At 37.7% G+C, this 17052-nt stretch overlaps 2 protein-coding genes across 2 annotated transcripts; one reads left to right on the forward strand and one right to left on the reverse strand.

Moving 5' to 3' along the window:
• The first annotated feature begins 1042 nt into the window (after window positions 1-1042).
• Window positions 1043-5087, forward strand: LOC109190549 (beta-galactosidase 15-like). The gene is made up of 13 exons (XM_019341049.1): window positions 1043-1213; window positions 1341-1549; window positions 1643-1712; window positions 1895-2131; window positions 2295-2383; window positions 2469-2574; window positions 2672-2878; window positions 2966-3127; window positions 3225-3409; window positions 3502-3605; window positions 3701-3798; window positions 3894-4124; window positions 4392-5087. Exons 1-13 carry the CDS (start codon window positions 1043-1045, stop codon window positions 4998-5000), a joined length of 2478 nt encoding a protein of 825 aa, XP_019196594.1. The 3' UTR covers window positions 5001-5087.
• A 9195-nt stretch (window positions 5088-14282) lies between these two features.
• On the reverse strand, window positions 14283-15343 carry LOC109190551 (ethylene-responsive transcription factor ERF017-like). The gene has a single exon (XM_019341054.1). It carries the CDS (start codon window positions 15227-15229, stop codon window positions 14567-14569), a length of 663 nt encoding a protein of 220 aa, XP_019196599.1. The 5' UTR covers window positions 15230-15343; the 3' UTR covers window positions 14283-14566.
• Window positions 15344-17052: the final 1709 nt, after the last annotated feature.

Raw genomic sequence — 17052 nt, forward strand, 5'->3', positions numbered from 1 at the left:
TGCGAAGAGTCTCCTGAGTGAAATATGTGGTGACGACTCAAATCTAAATCAACGGTTCAAATCAATGAAAATTTAAAAAAAAAAATGAGTTTTTTGGGAATACAAAAACTAAGTGATAAATTGGTACACTTGAAGTGTTACAAAGACACACCTTAAGTACCCGCACGGGCTTAAATGGTTTAGTGGGCACTATTTGGGATAAGAGATCAATGTCCGAACCTCGGCGGCGACAGTGTGGGAATTATGTCCAAAGTGGACAGATTCCTACCCTGTCTACTAACCTATTGAGTCACCGTGATTTACATACTTATGCACCTTAAGCTTTGAAAATACGCAAAATTACCATAATATATGTCACCGTATTTTTTTTTAAAAATTTATGCTCATTCTGGCGGTTAATTTTGATAAGATCAATGATTGTGATTAATTCACATGTTTTTCGCATTTGATCTCTATTTTACATATATATATATATATATATATATATATATATATACACACTTCTGTTTTATAATTGTATACAACCCTTATGTAATAATGTCAATGTAGGTTCTAATTTTTGGTCTTTGAATTCACTCTTTCATGTCATATAATTATATCTGTCGATGGGTGACAAAGAGATCATTGACAAGTATTATATTATATTATATTATATACTCTAATCTTTAATTCTTTGTAAGGAGTATGATTAAAGTATACTTTTTAATTTTTTTTATTAGATTGAGTATTCTAGATTTAGAGATTATATTTTGAAGAACTGCATATATATTATTAGGTTAGCTAATAATAGATTTAGAGATTATAATAAAAAATATATTATTAGGTTAGCTAAAAAAATTGTGTAGAGGTTTGTAGGTCATGCTTGTTTTATATATATTATTACAATCAGAGTGTTAGAATTTTCAAATTAAAAAATTTGTTTTGGATAAGAGAGAGTCATTAGGCATTATTACTCAACAAATTAAACAACTTGGTAAATTTGCCTCTATATATAGCAATAATTCTAGCATCCTTTCTCTTCATCATCTATCGATCGATCACCATGGCTTCCCCTAACACCATTTTTGCACTAACCTTTCTTGTGTTTGCCTCTATCACCTCATCGCTGACGTGTGCGTATAATGTCACTCATGACGACAGAGCTATCGTCATCAACGGTGAACGCCGGGTTCTTCTTTCCGGCGCTATTCATTATCCCAGAAGCACTGCTCAGGTACACTGAATCCATAATGTTTTTCTTCCCGGCTTGACAACAATGTTGCCCTTAGCTTAAAGGATTCCAGTGTAATTAAGTTAGTTCATGGCTAACTAATTAACGTTAATTTCTTCCTTAATTGTAGATGTGGCCTGAGTTGATGAAGAAGGCGAAGGAAGGCGGGTTGGATGCAATTGAGACGTACGTTTTCTGGAACGCCCATGAGCCGGTCCGGCGACAATATGACTTTTCCGGCAACCGTGATCTCATTAAGTTTATCAAAACTTGTCAAAAAAATGGACTTTACGTTGTCCTCCGTATAGGCCCATATGTTTGTGCTGAATGGAACTATGGGTAATTAATTTTATCAATTTCTTTAAATTATAGTTTAATCCTGCATTATAATGCTCCGTAATTATATTTTTTGGGTGATATATATATCCATAGAGGATTCCCAGTATGGTTGCACAACATCCCTGGCCTTAAGGCGTTCCGCACCAACGATCGAGTGTTTATGGTATGTACACAACAATAATGTCTTGTTTAGTTTTCAATATATATGTTCAGATGATCGAGAACATGCTCTCACTTAAAAAGTGATCGAAGATCCATTAATCAATCCTAAGATTCTGTTCTCGTTTGATCATGTCTCTATGTATATACCCATGTGGTCTGATTTGATGATTTTGAAACTTTCAGGGGGAAATGAAAAAGTTTACAACGTTGATTGTTGAGAAGGTGAGGAAAGAGAAGCTGTTTGCTTCACAGGGAGGGCCTGTCATCCTAGCACAGATTGAGAATGAGTATGGTAATATAAATGGACCTTATGGAGATGATGGAAAAAAGTATATTAATTGGTGTGCCAAATTGGCCAATTCGTTTCACATTGGAGTTCCATGGATCATGTGCCAACAACAAGATGCCCCTGACCCAATGGTATATTCATGTCTCTTAACGCAAAATCTACCATCTATATATCGTGCTACATAGAATTGTATCTCTTTCTTTTCCTAGAATATACGTTACAATGAATATATGTAACATTTTATATTTATGGTTGCCTAATTAAGCTTTGTAAATGATATATATTTGGTTACAGCTTGAAACATGCAATGGATGGTATTGTGACCAATATAAACCCAAGAACCCTACCACCCCAAAGATGTGGACTGAGAATTGGACTGGATGGTAAGTAGAAGAAAAATATGGTTTGAGAATATATATTTTGTTTTATTATATAAAAATATAATGCCTGTGGAAATATATATTGAAGGTTCAAGAAATGGGGTGGCAAAGACCCATATAGGACTGCAGAGGATCTTGCATATTCCGTAGCAAGGTTTTTTCAACTGGGAGGAACTTTCCAGAACTATTATATGGTTTGTGTTCTCTTATATTAAATTTAATTAATTTCCTCTTTTGTTTAATTATTATATATATTTTAAACATTTAATATAATTACTTATAACATGACAGTATCATGGTGGGACGAATTTTGGGCGAACAGCTGGTGGTCCATATATAACTACTACATATGATTATAATGCTCCACTCGACGAATATGGCAATTTAAACCAACCAAAATATGGTCACTTGAAGGAACTTCACAATGTGTTGCACTCCCTAGAGAAGAATATTGTGTATGGTAATATTACAACCACAAAGCTAGATAACTCTATTCAGGTATCTTTTAGTGTAACTAATTAAGTTCGATTTACGTAATTAATTGAAAAAACTCTAAATTTTTGTCCGTGCACCGTACCGCTTCAGGTTACAGTTTATGCCTTCAATGGCACAAAAACCTGTTTCTTTAGCAATTCTAATGAGACAGCAGATGCCACCATCAACTACCAAGGAACTGATTACAAGGTTCCTGCTTGGTCTGTTAGCATTCTCCCAGATTGTAAGAGAGAAGTTTATAACACTGCCAGGGTATAAATTAAATTTGGTGATTATATTGATGAAATTAAGGAAATACCCAGACTAAATACTACAGTTAAACTAACTGACTATGTTTGAGGGTGTTTAGGTAAATACCCAAACTACAGTGATGGTGAAAGAGGGGGGTAAGGCCGCCGCCGCTCTCCGGTGGTCTTGGAGGCCTGAGGTGGCGGATGATACCATTCTTCACGGCAAAGGTCAATTCACCGCAAATCAAATTTTGGATCAAAAGGTTGCCAATGATGTCAGTGACTACATATGGTACATGACAAGGTATATATATATTTTTAATTTTTTTTTCTGTAATTAAATTTTAGGTGACAATTTTATATTACTAATTTTTATTTTTATTTTTTAAATTTTAGTGTAAACCTAGATAAAGATGACCCTATCTGGAGCAAAGACATGAGGCTTGGGGTTAATGGCACGGGTCAAGTGTTGCATGTTTATGCCAATGGGAAATATGTTGGTATGATTATTATTGATTCTCAATTTTTCCATTTGGTGATTAATTAGAAATCTCAAAATTATATCTAATATAATTTATAATTAAATTGACTACAGATTCTCAATGGAATAACAATTCCTTGTTCGAGACAAACATTAAATTGAATCATGGGAAGAATCTACTCACACTCCTTAGTGCCTCTATTGGATTTCAGGTTCATACACATTAAACATTATGTTGGGTTACGTTCATAAATATTGCATGCAATTTCTAGTAAAATTATATTATATTGAACTTCAATTCACGCAGAACTATGGTCCATATTTCGATTTGGGTGGAAACGGACTCTACGGCGTTGAGATTGTGGGCAAGAACGGCGACGAGACCGTACGTAAAAACCTCGGATCCCACAAATGGTCGTACAAGGTTGGACTCCGCGGCGAAGAGAATAAACTCTTTAGAAGCAGCAACAAATCTCGCTCCGCTTCTCAATGGCTTTCCGACCACCTTCCCACCGCTCGTAGGATGACTTGGTACAAGGTACATACATATAATAAATTATCATTCTTGATTTGAGCTGATCAGCTAGGCCCCGCATACCCTCGAGTAGTGAATGCTGGTTTCTGTTGATCAGCTAGGCCCTACATACTCTCGAGTAGTGAATGCTGATTTCTGTTGATCAGCTAGGCCCCACGTTCGGGTAGTGAATACTGATTTTTGTTGATCAGTTAGGCCCCACATACCCTCTAGGAGTGAATGCTGGTTTCTGTTGAATATTGTTATAATAAAATAATTTGTTACATATAGACGAGCTTCAAGGCTCCGGCGGGGCGAGATCCGGTGGTGGTGGATCTGATGGGTATGGGAAAAGGGTTTGCATGGGTTAACGGCAACAACTTGGGCCGTTACTGGCTGATTCTGGCGAAAGGCGACGACTGTCCGACGGAGGCGTGCGACTATCGAGGCGAATACAACAACAACAAATGCCTCTCCAACTGCGGCAACCCGACGCAGAGATTCTACCACGTCCCGCGCTCGTTCTTGAACCGCCGCGGCGACAACGAGTTGGTCCTGTTCGAGGAAACCGGCGGCAACACGTCGCGGGTCCGCTTCCAGACGGTGAGGACCGGAGGCGTTTGCGCAAGTGCGTACGAGAACAAGGTGGCGGAGATATCGTGCCAAGGCGGCCGAAACATTACGGCGATCAAGTACGCCAACTTCGGCGACACAAGAGGAAGCTGCGGCGGCGGCTTCGAGAAGGGCGTGTGTGGCGGCGCAAAGGACGCCGTGAACATCCTTAAAACTGCGTGTTTGGGGAAGGCTTCGTGTTCGGTTACGGCTTCTGAGAGCGTGTTTGGAACGACGAACTGCGCCGGCAGCCGTACCAAGAAGCTCGTGGTGGAGGCTGTTTGCTAATTTAAGTTATTTTGTGTTCATAATAAACCTAGCTAGCTAGATTCTTTGTGTTAGCAGTAGGTACGTAGGTTGATTAGTTAGCTAGGTAGCTTGGGTATCTGTTAAATAATTTTTTAAAAAAAACATCTATAAATAATTAATTTTACCTTACAAGATTGCTGTTCTATCTTAATTATATTGGGTATTTGGGGTATATTCAGATCTATACTCGTCCCGAGTTTGCAGGGATGCATCATAAAAAAATTATGAGGCATTCAATATATTTAAGGCACAAAGAAGCTAGGTCGATCATCTCGAGGTGATTGACTATATATTCTATTCCCAACAGATTAATCTACATTCAACTATAACAAGCCGTTATTGTCACTTACACCATTAAAGTTAAACCCTTGGCATGTTTTTAGGCCACTGTTCACATGAAAGTTATACTGCATGTTTTGTGGCCACTATTCTTGGATTGTGAGTGGGAAATTTAAGTAAGAATCAAAGAGATAATGAACATTTTGATTGCTCAATTGTCAATGTATTCTTTAGTTTCTAATTTTAACTAATTTCGTCATCCAATTAATTAATTTTTTGCCAATTGAACCTTTCTACTATTGTTCCGTCATGAAGCCGTTGATGACCCCGTTATTGTCTGGGCATTTTAGTCATTTCCCGTCACCTCCCATGAGAGAAGGGAATTCAAAATCTCATTCGATGCTGAGAGATTACAAGATAGAGACCTATATCAAAATTACCACTTAACTCTACTAGACTATAGACTAGAATTAACTAACTAATTAATTTACAGCCACAAGTATACAAACTATATAATATAATACAATAATAACATTATTACTAACACCTCCCTTTTATTACCCCAAGAACAGGTTCAAAATCACGATCAATTCCTTTTTCAAATACAGGATTATAGATTAGATAACACATTCAATTACGGTACTCATACTGCTCAGTAGACACCAATACACCATTTAGGGTTCTGAGTCAGGTATGAGGCAAATTAAAATATGACTAACGGTCTACCATTTAGAGGCAACACAACAAAAACATCAACTGTAGCTGGAGATCAACACGACTATCGCTTTCGCTTATACGAAGTTATGTTTCTCGTATAGTATTGTTCAGTATAGTTGGATTATTTATATCTAACATAAGAATCAAATTAGTATTTAACTCGTACATATAATGTAGGAATTATGATATACTTTGGGGTATCACAAGATTCAAAATATTTTTTTGTAAAAAAATTAAATTAAATTAATTTAGAGTTAATTCTAACAATATAGTCTTCCAACTATTGTGATTTTCTAAATTTGGTCATCGTCTTTTAATTTGGACGAAATAAATTCCTTTGACTATTAGAATTGTTCCACCATTGGTCCATCCGTTAACAAAGAGTTTGATAGATGTTAGTGGAGGGCTAAAATGATCATTTTCTATATTGAGTTGTTGCATGGTCGAGTATATGTATACATTACACGCAGTAGATACCCCAAAGTATATCATAATTCCTACATTTTAACAGTCCAATTATTAAAGTATATATCACATTCTCAATAACAAATTAACAATCCAAAAATTCCAAATTCACACTACAGTGGTGCACCTCACACGGCTTTAGATGAAACAAATTGAAGCCTTCACAATATCGTAGATTTCAGTCGAAGAATCAAGAATGGGAGCCTTAGCGATGTAGAATCAATGAATAAATGATTGTAGCAAAAATGAGTGATGATGAGTGTACGTGTGTGAAATGTCGTCCTCGGGGGATTGGGATTTATGGCACATAATACACAATCACAAACAATTAGGGACTAGCATAAGGAAATCGATCAACAAGAATCTAAGAAAATAACAAGTTTCAAAGGTTACGATAACTAAACAAAGTAACACAAACACATATTAACAAGATATAAACACTAAACAAAGAAATAGGACTCAAGCTATGGAGTATTATCATCTAGATGCATAGCGCAATCTAAGGATTGGGGAAAATCACACAACCAAGAATTTGAGAGGATGCACGTAGGAATCCTAATCTGTCACTCACGTGAGCAAATTAAAAAGGATTAGAACGTACAACAAGGAATTGTCCCACTCTCGTGGTGAATCAACTCCAAGTTCTTCAAGAACACAAAGCATCACTACTAACCCCCAATTTTCCATATTTTCATAGGAATAAATCGCGTTTATGCAAGGAGTGGCTTAAATTCTTGACCCAATTCTCATTTTAGCCAAGAATTCTCCAAAACATGTTGATGAATGTTGTACACCAAGCATTAACAAAATACGAACACACAAATCCTTCATAAACTCAAGAACCCTAGGTAGGCAAAAATTCCCTTTATGCACTAATCACAAATAGAGCATCAAGATTGACAATACAACCCTAACTCAAGTCCATAAATTAACTACTCATGATTAAATAGCATAAAGAACACAAAAACATAGTGTAAAGCATAAACATTATAAGATAAAGAGATAAGAGAAAGAAATTTCTCTAAAGAAATTGGATGGTAAAATCTTGAAATATTAGAATCGAAGCTTCAACTCCAAGATTACAAGCTTCAAAAGTATTAAGAAACCTAAATCTAAGCCCAATTTAACACTAAAATATGAAAGGGAGTGAAAGAGAGAAGCTAGAGCTCAACCATGGGTCAAAAACCGTGTGAAAATGAGTGAATCCGCACCTAAATAGTGAACAGAGCACAGAGGGACTGCTATCCCTGAGGCAGTACGCAATATTCCAGTGTTCACTAGAATAAACGTACTGGCATGCGTACGGGCGTACGGGACTCTCAGCTACAAACTGCTTATGGATGCATGGTCAGGTGGATGGGCGTACACGAGGCTCTTGAAAATTCCTAAACGCATTCCAAACTCTTTGATTGATCTCTTGGTCCGAGAATTGCTCGAATCTTCCCAAAAATCATTGAATTCCTCACTGTTGTAAATGATTGCACCTTGACATAAAATGAACATAAATTAGTCACAATTCACACAAGTTTTTAGGCAATTCACAAATAAAATGGGTTCAAGAAAGGGTAAAGATATAGACAAAAATGCATTTATCAATAAACTCAATGAAGAAGACATACCTAGATTCGCATTCGCAGTTGAGGGCGGGAAGCAGCGACGTCGGCTGTCGTCTTCTTTGCAGATTCGAAGGGGAGGGCTGCGTCGCGTCGACTCGTCGGCCTTGTCGTCGACCGTCGAATTTGGCTTTGGAGGAGCGACAGGAAATTAATTAGGGTTTTAAGAATTTAGATGTTAGGCATTATAGATTTGAGGTCTGAATTTTAATTTTTAATTGTTAAAGGGTTAGTTCAATTGCTATAGAGTTAACTTGACATCTAACCCATCATGCTAGCTCAAGTGGATGGCAAATGAGCTTTCTTTGTGGTAAAAAAGAGGAAATTACCAATTTGGTCCCTTGACTATGTCGATTTCAACAATTCAGTCCTAGTCTTTTTGATTTCTTTAATCAAATCCTCCGACTATCAAAATTTTAACCAATGTAGTCCTCCGGTGACTTGGATGGCATATTTTGAGGGATATTATGGGAAGTTCACTATGCTCTCCGTTCACCGGCTATATGTTCATTGTTCACCAACACCTAATCGATGAACAACGAACAACAACGAAGCCACACTGCTTCTTCGTCTCCGTCTGCGACTCTCTCCACTTCTCCAACCAACAACACTGCTTCTTCGTCTCCAACATGGGCGAAAGGTCCTCTTCTTCCTGCCAATCAGATCAGAGGGTTCATCATTACGGTGAGTTCATATCAGTTCCCAATTGTAATTGTGGGCATTTGTTGAATCTGAAAACTTCGTGGACAAATGATAACCCTGGGAGAAGATATTGGGAATGCTCTCGTTCAAATGTAAGTTTTTTTTATTTTTTTTTGTAATCCTAGTTGGGAATTTTGATCACCATGTTTTTGTTGAAGTTCGAATGTGAGAATTTGGGATTTGTTTTTGTACAGGGCAATGTGTTTGGATGTGGGTTTATTAAATGGTTCGATCCTCCCATGTGCTCAAGGTCGAAGAAAATAATTCCAGGATTATTGCGAAGAATAAATCGCCACGAAGAAGAAAATGAGGCATTGAGAAGGAAAATTAGGGTAGCTGGCAATACTAGAATGAATGGCAAATCAAGTGTGAATTGGAAGTTTACTCTTAAACTATTGTTCGTTTGGACTGTAATCTTAGTGTTGGCAATGTTGTATTTTTTGTCATCTGTATCTAGTGTTGAAGTTAGGGAAAAGAGGCTTAAAATGTTGGCTTGATATTATGTTGTAACATGTTAACTATTTGTTGAATCAATGAAATGGTTGCTATGTTCCTGAACCTTATAATGTTAACTTGGTGTTGTTTATAATGTTATCTTGGTATGTTGTTTATTGGTGTTGAATGATACTGAGCAGAGAGTAAATTATTGGTGTGGTTTATAATGTTAAATTGGTCTATTTGAATGGTGTGGTTCACTGCCAAAATAGAGAGCTATTGACTCAAGAAGTTTCGTGTGGTTCACTGCCAAAATAGAAGTATGGTTTAATTGACAACTAACAAGAAGAGTCAAACATAGATTTAATAGCAAAGTGTTGTTGACTGCCATAACAGTTTACATAGATTTAGTAGCAAAGGGTTGTTCACTGCCAAAACACTTAACAACCACCCAAAAAACCACAGTTTGGCAATGTTATGACCACAAAAAAAAAAAAAAAAAAAAAAAAAAAAAAAAAAAAAAAAGAAACTTCATAATGTTATACTCCTACTCAATTTCTATTGGCTCCTTAGAGTTCCCATGGAACTTGCTCTTGAACATAGATTTAGATCTAGTCTTGTATTTCCTGGTTAATCCCAATGCTTTCTTCTGTTTTCCTCCCTTCTTAGACATAGCCTTAGGGGGTCCTCTAGCATAGGCTTCTGATGTTGCTTCCTCTGATTCTGTGTCATCACATGGTGGTTCTTGTGTGTTATCAAAAACCTCCCATGGGATTTGAATTGCATCCCATTGGTCCAGCAATGGATCATCTACATTGAAAGCAGTTCCATCCACTTCAGCTCCATTGAAAGCAGTTCCATCCACATCATTCTGATTCACTTCATCTCCATTCACAGCAGTTCCATTCACTTCAGTCTCATTCTCACATCCATTAGTAATCTCTATGTCAACTACAAGGTAAAAAAAAATAATTAATTGGGAACTCATTCTGACTTACTTCATTCAGTTTAGAAATACAAACAATTAATTACTTAAATCATTCAGATCATTGACTTCAGCCTCATTCACAGCAGTTCCATCCACTTCATCCAACAATGGATCAACTCCATTCACATCAGTCTCATTCTCACATCCATTAGTAATGTCTATGTCAACTACAAGGTAAAAAAAATTAATTGACAACTCATTATGATCTACTTCATTCAGTTTAGAAATACAAACAATTAATTACCTAAATCATTCAGATTGACTTCATTAGCTGGAGTATGATTCTGGTTCACTGGATTCTCAATTGTAGCACTACTTTCACCAAGGTGTTGTCTGGGGTTACTTGCTTTCTGTGAAACATAGAGTAGCAATTAGTTTTGAAGTTAAGGAAAAGAAGCAATTAACAGAATGTATACCTTCTTGTTTTTTGTCAAAGGACAAGTCCTGCTGTTATGGCCTGGTTGCTTGCAATGTGTGCAATGAAGCCTCACAAAACTCCTTGATACATGAACACCATCTTTAGTTAGCTTTACAGGTTCTTTCTCAGCTTTCTTCTTCCTTTTATATGTTCTCTTTTCATTTGGCAACTCTCCAGCAGATCTCATTCTCAAATTCTTAGGCCTTCCAACTTGTGTTTTGTATAATGGTGGCAATGGTGGCTCCCTTTGAATGACAGGCCATTCATCAGGTCCAGCAATTGGATGAATACAACCTTCATAACTTTGCTTATAAGTCTCGACTGAATAACATGGATGAACATAATCAGAAACATGTCCTTTGCCATATTTTTTCCAAATTGCAGAAACTGCATGTCTACAAGGGATCCCTGTTAGTTCCCACTTTCTACAAGAGCAAATATGTCTTCCCAAATCCACTTGATGCTGATCCACTGGCCCTATTACTTCAAACAAAGTCTCACTACTTTGATAACACCAAAAGGACCCAGCTTGTTGCTCAACAACATCTAGTTTTTTAACAATATTTGGACATATGGGTCCAGACCATTTAGAAGCCTTAGTCTTACAGTCATAAAACCTCACCATAAGTTGTTTTCTTAAAATCTCTAAGCAACTGATCAAAGGATTCTCTCTTGCATCTAGGATCATGGAGTTGAAACTTTCACAGATATTATTAACCAGCATATCAGATTGAGCCCTTGTGTTGAAGTGTGACCTTGACCATTCTGCTGGATGCTTATCTGCCAACCACTCAAATGCCTTCACATCAAGATCCTTTAACTCTCTAAAAGCAGTTGTAAAGGTATTCACTGTTGTTGCTCTTGCAGCCTTACACAATGCATCTTTTATTGGTTGTCCAATAAAACCTGCCACTCTCATATTGCCATGTAAATGCCTGACACAGAATCTATGACTTGACCTAGGAAAAACCTCATGAAAAGCTGGTATCAAACCCTTTTGCTTGTCGGACATAAATGTTAGGTTATTTTCATTGATTTCAATGTCCTCGAGGTCCCTCTGCAATAGCTTTAGAAACCAACACCAACTGTCTTTATTCTCTCCTTCAACAAAAGCATATGCCAGTGGAAAAATCCCTTCATTCCCATCTATTGAAACTGCAGTCAGTAGCATACCTGCCCTACCCTTAAGATGACAACCATCAACACCAATTAATGGCCTACAATACTTGAAACCTTCCCTACAAGCTTCCCAACACACGTATACTCTCTTAAGCCTTTCCTTGCCTCCATCATCAGTTAACTTAATTAAAAATCTGGACATGGGATTTGTTTTCCGGATTTCAGCATCATAACACAATATTTTTTTGAAGTTATCTTCAGCTTCTCCTTTAATATCTCTCTTAGCAAAGGTCATTGCCTTATAGGCTTGTCTAGAACTCAAACTGTAATGCTCAGAAGTCCAAATCTTTTTCCTGAATTCATGCATTGTCATCTTGGAGTTATCTTTAAGTTCTTTCTTCCACCTCTTAGCTACTTTTGAAGAAGTCAGCAGTCTATTCTTCTCACTCCATGTGCAACCTTCATGCTTATCATTGAAACTTAGTACCCTCCAGCACACCTCATCTGGCACTCTTCTCAATGTGATCTTCCAATTGCAACACTCATGGGTACAAATGGCTACAACTCTGACCTTGTCATTCCTGATGTACTTCAACTCTTTCCCATTTCTAATTCCATACTCTAAAACTGCTTCTTTAAAATCTTTTTTAGTTGTGAATGTCCTCCCAATCCATAATACTGGAGCATTACCTTGACCTGTAGGCCTACCTGCCTGCCACACATCCTCTTGGACTTCTTCATCACTTTCCAGAATTTCCTTATCATCAGATAAGTCCACATTTTCACCTAAAATAGTTTCTTCTCTCCTATGTTCAGTTTCTTCATTATTTCTTCCAACCCCTTCAAATTCCACATTTTCATCAATGCATTTATCAAACTCTATATCATCTTCTACATTACTGCCATCATCAACATACTTCTCACTACCATCATCATCGTATTCCTCATCCACATCATCATCATTCTCCTCACTACCATCATCAACATACTCCTCACCCCCATCATCATAATCCTCATCCCCATGACTTAGGTTTAATGGGAAACTATAACAACTTGTATATAATATAATAGCACAGAAAACAATAACAATAAAAAAAGTAGTTTAAACAAAGCAAGTAAAACCACTTTAAACATGCTGCCTGACAACAAAATTAACAAATAAAAGTAAAAGCACATGGTTCCCATATGACTTCAAAAATTAATCGGATTGCAACAAAGTACTTTGGTCCCCACTGGTCCCCATTTGCTCACAAACTGCTCCCCATTTACTCAACACACTGCTCCCCTTTTATGCACAGACAACACAATGGTCCCCATTAATATTGGTCCCCATTGACTCACACACTGGTCCCCATCATTACCAACTACGAAAATTCATATGTATATGGTCCCCACTGAGAATATACTACAATAAACCAAGTCTCTTTCTTTCCGCATTACAATAAAGCAAGATGTGCAAAGTATAAATACCTGGTCCGCTTCCACCATCAGTTGCCATTATTTTGTTTCTTCGAACTTCAGACAAGTTCACCTTCTACTTCGCCTTCTTCTTCGACTTCCACTGCGCCTTCTACTACCCTAGGGTTTATGTTGACAAAGTTTGGGGATTTTGACTAAAGACAACAAAGCTGGTTAATTAAAGTGCCAAATATTAGGCTTCAGCGGGAATAAATGCGAAGTTACAAAACTACCCTTACCATCGCCGGAAGTTGGCCATCCAAGTTACCGGAGGACTACATTGGTTAAAATTTTGATAGTCGGAGGATTTGATTAAAGAAATCAAAACGACTAGGACTGAATTGTTGAAATCGACATAGTCGAGGGACCAAATTGGTAATTTACTCTGGTAAAAAATTTTGAGATAACTCGGGTTCGATTTCCACAAGTGACAATTTTTCTTGGACTAACTCCCTTGTCTCGAGAACTGTTGCTGGAATTAACTGAATTAATTTATTAAGTTTCTTGAGATGCATTGAAACAGGCAGTGACGAGGAAGGGTGCATGCATCTAGATTCCTTGTATGGATCATTCGTTCTAGATATAATGTACCAAAATGATGACGTCACGCACGTGATAAATGCGAAATTTTGTTGTTTTTTTCCTCCTCAACGCGCCTGCTTACTGACTGCAATACTACACCTTTGTCTATATATTACACCATTTTTTATTAGTTTTTCTTATTCAATGTCCCTATTATACCTCACGTTTTAAATGCATGCTATCTATTTCGTTGCAACCTCCTCCACTTTTTTTTTTTTTTTTTTTTTTTTTTTGTTTTTATTATAGTTAAGATTATCATCATCTAAACTCTGATATCAAAGTAATATTATCCACCCCTCCAATCTTTCCCTATTAATTATCTAATTTGACAATTAACTTTCTTTTTAACTAATGGTGGGATCAACAAAACTATAGGCACCAATGATTTTAAGTCACATCATGCGAGAAAATATTAAAGAAGAATTTAGGAGGAAAAACAAAATCATTCTTATGTGGGTAAGAATGAATACAAAAATTATGAAGAATAACTATATTACGATCATATACATTAATTAAATTAGACATGACTGTCATAAAAAAGACATGATCCTATTCACTAAATTGAAAATGCAGTCACGTAGAATACAAATTTTGATGAATACTAAAGACATTTTGGATGAACGTATAGTAACACCGCGCGAGGGGGATATCCGATTAAATGTGAAAGGACAAGAATGACATTGATTCCAGTGGCAAAAAAAAAATTCCGGAATCAATCAGTCATTTGATTGCCCTTTTTAGTTTTTATCACTTCACAACACGCGCGGCTTTAGAAATTCCAGAGGAATGATCCGTCGTAGGTTTCTTCTACGTAGTCGGTGTCGGGAATGGGCATCGGAGGGACATAATAGTCATTTGAGAAATCGTCGAACCCGGGAAAGTATCCGAAATCCGTAACGGCGTTATTGGCATTACCACCCAATGATGAGAAGCGTTGAAGAAAGCCGTGATCCAGGGCGGTTTCGGTCATTTCACCTTCGGCTTGGTGGACGGCTCCGTCGGAAACCGACGGCGACGGCGACTCGGCGCCGGAAGAAAGCGAAGTGGAGGGATCGGAAACCTGCTGTTCCATCGCTCCGGCGGCCCTTGGGGGTGGCTCCGAGTTGGCGAAATTGGCGGCGGCCACCTTAATCTGGGCGAGGCTCATGGAGTTGCCGTCGACGATGTCGGGAGGGTTGTCGGGGAAATTAAAATTGGCATTTTTACCGCGCAGACAAAAAAGGGCGGCGTCGAAGGCCCTCGCCGCCTTCTCCGGCGAATCGAAGGAGCCCAACCAAATCCGTTCCCGGCTGTTTGGGAGCCTAATCTCCGACACCCACTTCCCCCAATTCCTCTTCCTCACACCCCTGTACTTACAAGGAGAAGATGAAGAAGACGACGGCGATGAAGTCGAAACGTTATCGTTCTTTATTGCTTTCTCGGGTTTCACCATTACTAATTAGAATTGATCTGAAATTAGAAAACGCAGAGTTTATGGATTGAAGGTATTTAATTTGGTTGTATATGAGATGGATCGAGAAGGCAGGGAGGGAGATGGATAGAGGAGTGATGGAGAAATGGAAATGGCGGCTCAATATATATATATAAGTAGTGGGGACTGGGGAGAGTGAACTGTGAAGAGTGGAGGTCAAACAGGCCGTGTAAGCTAACGCGGTGCATCGTAGAGTCGTAGTATAATTTGGAGAAGATTAGGCGGCACGTGCGCGTCGTTAATTACTCGTGAACAAATATGTTGTCTCCAGGAAGCCACCACACACTCCAGGGGATGCCCTATTTTACTACTCTTCTGCCACATACTCATGTCGGACCCACATGTCTCATGTCCCCCGGCCAGACACAGCATCTGGTGAGACTCGATCTCAGATTATTATTCTCAAACTTTATCTTTGTGACCAACTGAGCTGTTAATGTGGATAATATTAAAATATTCAGATTAATTTTAAATTTTCTGGATTTTTACTCAAAAATTACAGGAGAAGATAAAAATTTCTTCTTTTAAGGTGATCGGTTGAATTATTTGAATCAGTCTCACATGTTTACGCCCTTTAGGGCTTTAGATGTATTCTTAATTTTTAATTTGTGTTGATCAATAAAAAAAAATAAATAAAAAACAGCACGGACGGAGACAAACCGTCTCTGGCCAGCGAACTTCGTCTCCCTGGCATGGCCGGAGACATCTCCGGCCACGGAGATGAATCGGCTTCGTCTCTATGGCCAGGAGACGAAGGTCTCTTCGTCTCCTCGATGGCCGGGGACGTCTCTAGCCCAGGGAGACTATTCGTCTCCATGACCAGAGACGTCTCCTGGCCATGAGACCTTCGTCTCGATGGCTGAAGACGAAGGTCTTCGTCTCCTAGCCAGGGAGACGAAGTTCGACGGCCGGAGACGGTTCGTCTCCAGTCGTTTTTCTTTTAATTAATTATTTTATTTAAAATTGTTTTTGAAATTCAAAACTGCCACGTCAACAAAATTTAAGGTAAACAAGTTATTTTGGACCTAATTGCATTAATTTGTGTTGTTGAAGGATCTAAGGGTGTGTTTGGTTCGCACATAGGAATCGGAATGGGTATCAAATACTTGGTAATGGTAATGGGTTTTGGTGAAAGTATTTAACATGTTTGGTAGTAGGGTGGAATGAGAATGGTTACTAATAGTAGTGGTTAAGAATGAATAAGGGAATGAAACCCTTATTGTATTTGGGTATGGATTTTTCAATTGATGGGGTATTCGAAACCCATAGTAGTGTTGTAAAAACCTATCAACCAAACAACAACAATCACTTTCATACCCATTCCTATTGTCAAAACCCACCAACCAAACACACCCTAATTATATATTTTTTAGTTGGATGGCTTAATTGCACTTTAATGTATAGTTGAGTGACCTATTTGACCATTATCCTTTTTTCTTTTAATAAAATGATATTTATTAATATATAACAAAAGTCTTACTTTAAAGAATACGGTCATCATTTCTGTTATTGTATAGGAGTGATATACGGAGTAATTGTTACGCGTTCTGACCCACCAAAAGCGACCATGAAATCGATGAATTCACACTCTCTCTTATCACTTATCCATTTTCGATAATAGAATTTTCCTGTTTATCTTTTTTATGACCAAAATTTTGTGAGTATTTGTAGCAAGCATGTATTGCCCACCCACATGACCTAAAAGGACACTACATAAGCTTGTTTTCAGGAATATTTAATTATGTCACTAATATTATCTTATCATATTTAAATTTTATCCTTAA

The sequence above is a fragment of the Ipomoea nil genome, unplaced genomic scaffold (genome assembly GCF_001879475.1).
Source record: "Ipomoea nil cultivar Tokyo-kokei standard unplaced genomic scaffold, Asagao_1.1 scaffold1576, whole genome shotgun sequence".
In the NCBI taxonomy this organism is placed as follows: domain Eukaryota; kingdom Viridiplantae; phylum Streptophyta; class Magnoliopsida; order Solanales; family Convolvulaceae; genus Ipomoea; species Ipomoea nil.

Excerpts from the sequence above, each read along its gene's own strand:
- LOC109190549 (XM_019341049.1), top strand. The coding sequence starts at position 1,043 with ATGGCTTCCCCTAACACCATTTTTGCACTAACCTTTCTTGTGTTTGCC. Across the intron at positions 1,550-1,642 it reads TGTGCTGAATGGAACTATGG|AGGATTCCCAGTATGGTTGC; the intron begins GTAATTAATTTT and ends ATATATCCATAG. Across the intron at positions 3,799-3,893 it reads GTGCCTCTATTGGATTTCAG|AACTATGGTCCATATTTCGA; the intron begins GTTCATACACAT and ends CAATTCACGCAG.
- LOC109190551 (XM_019341054.1), bottom strand. The coding sequence starts at position 15,229 with ATGGTGAAACCCGAGAAAGCAATAAAGAACGATAACGTTTCGACTTCA.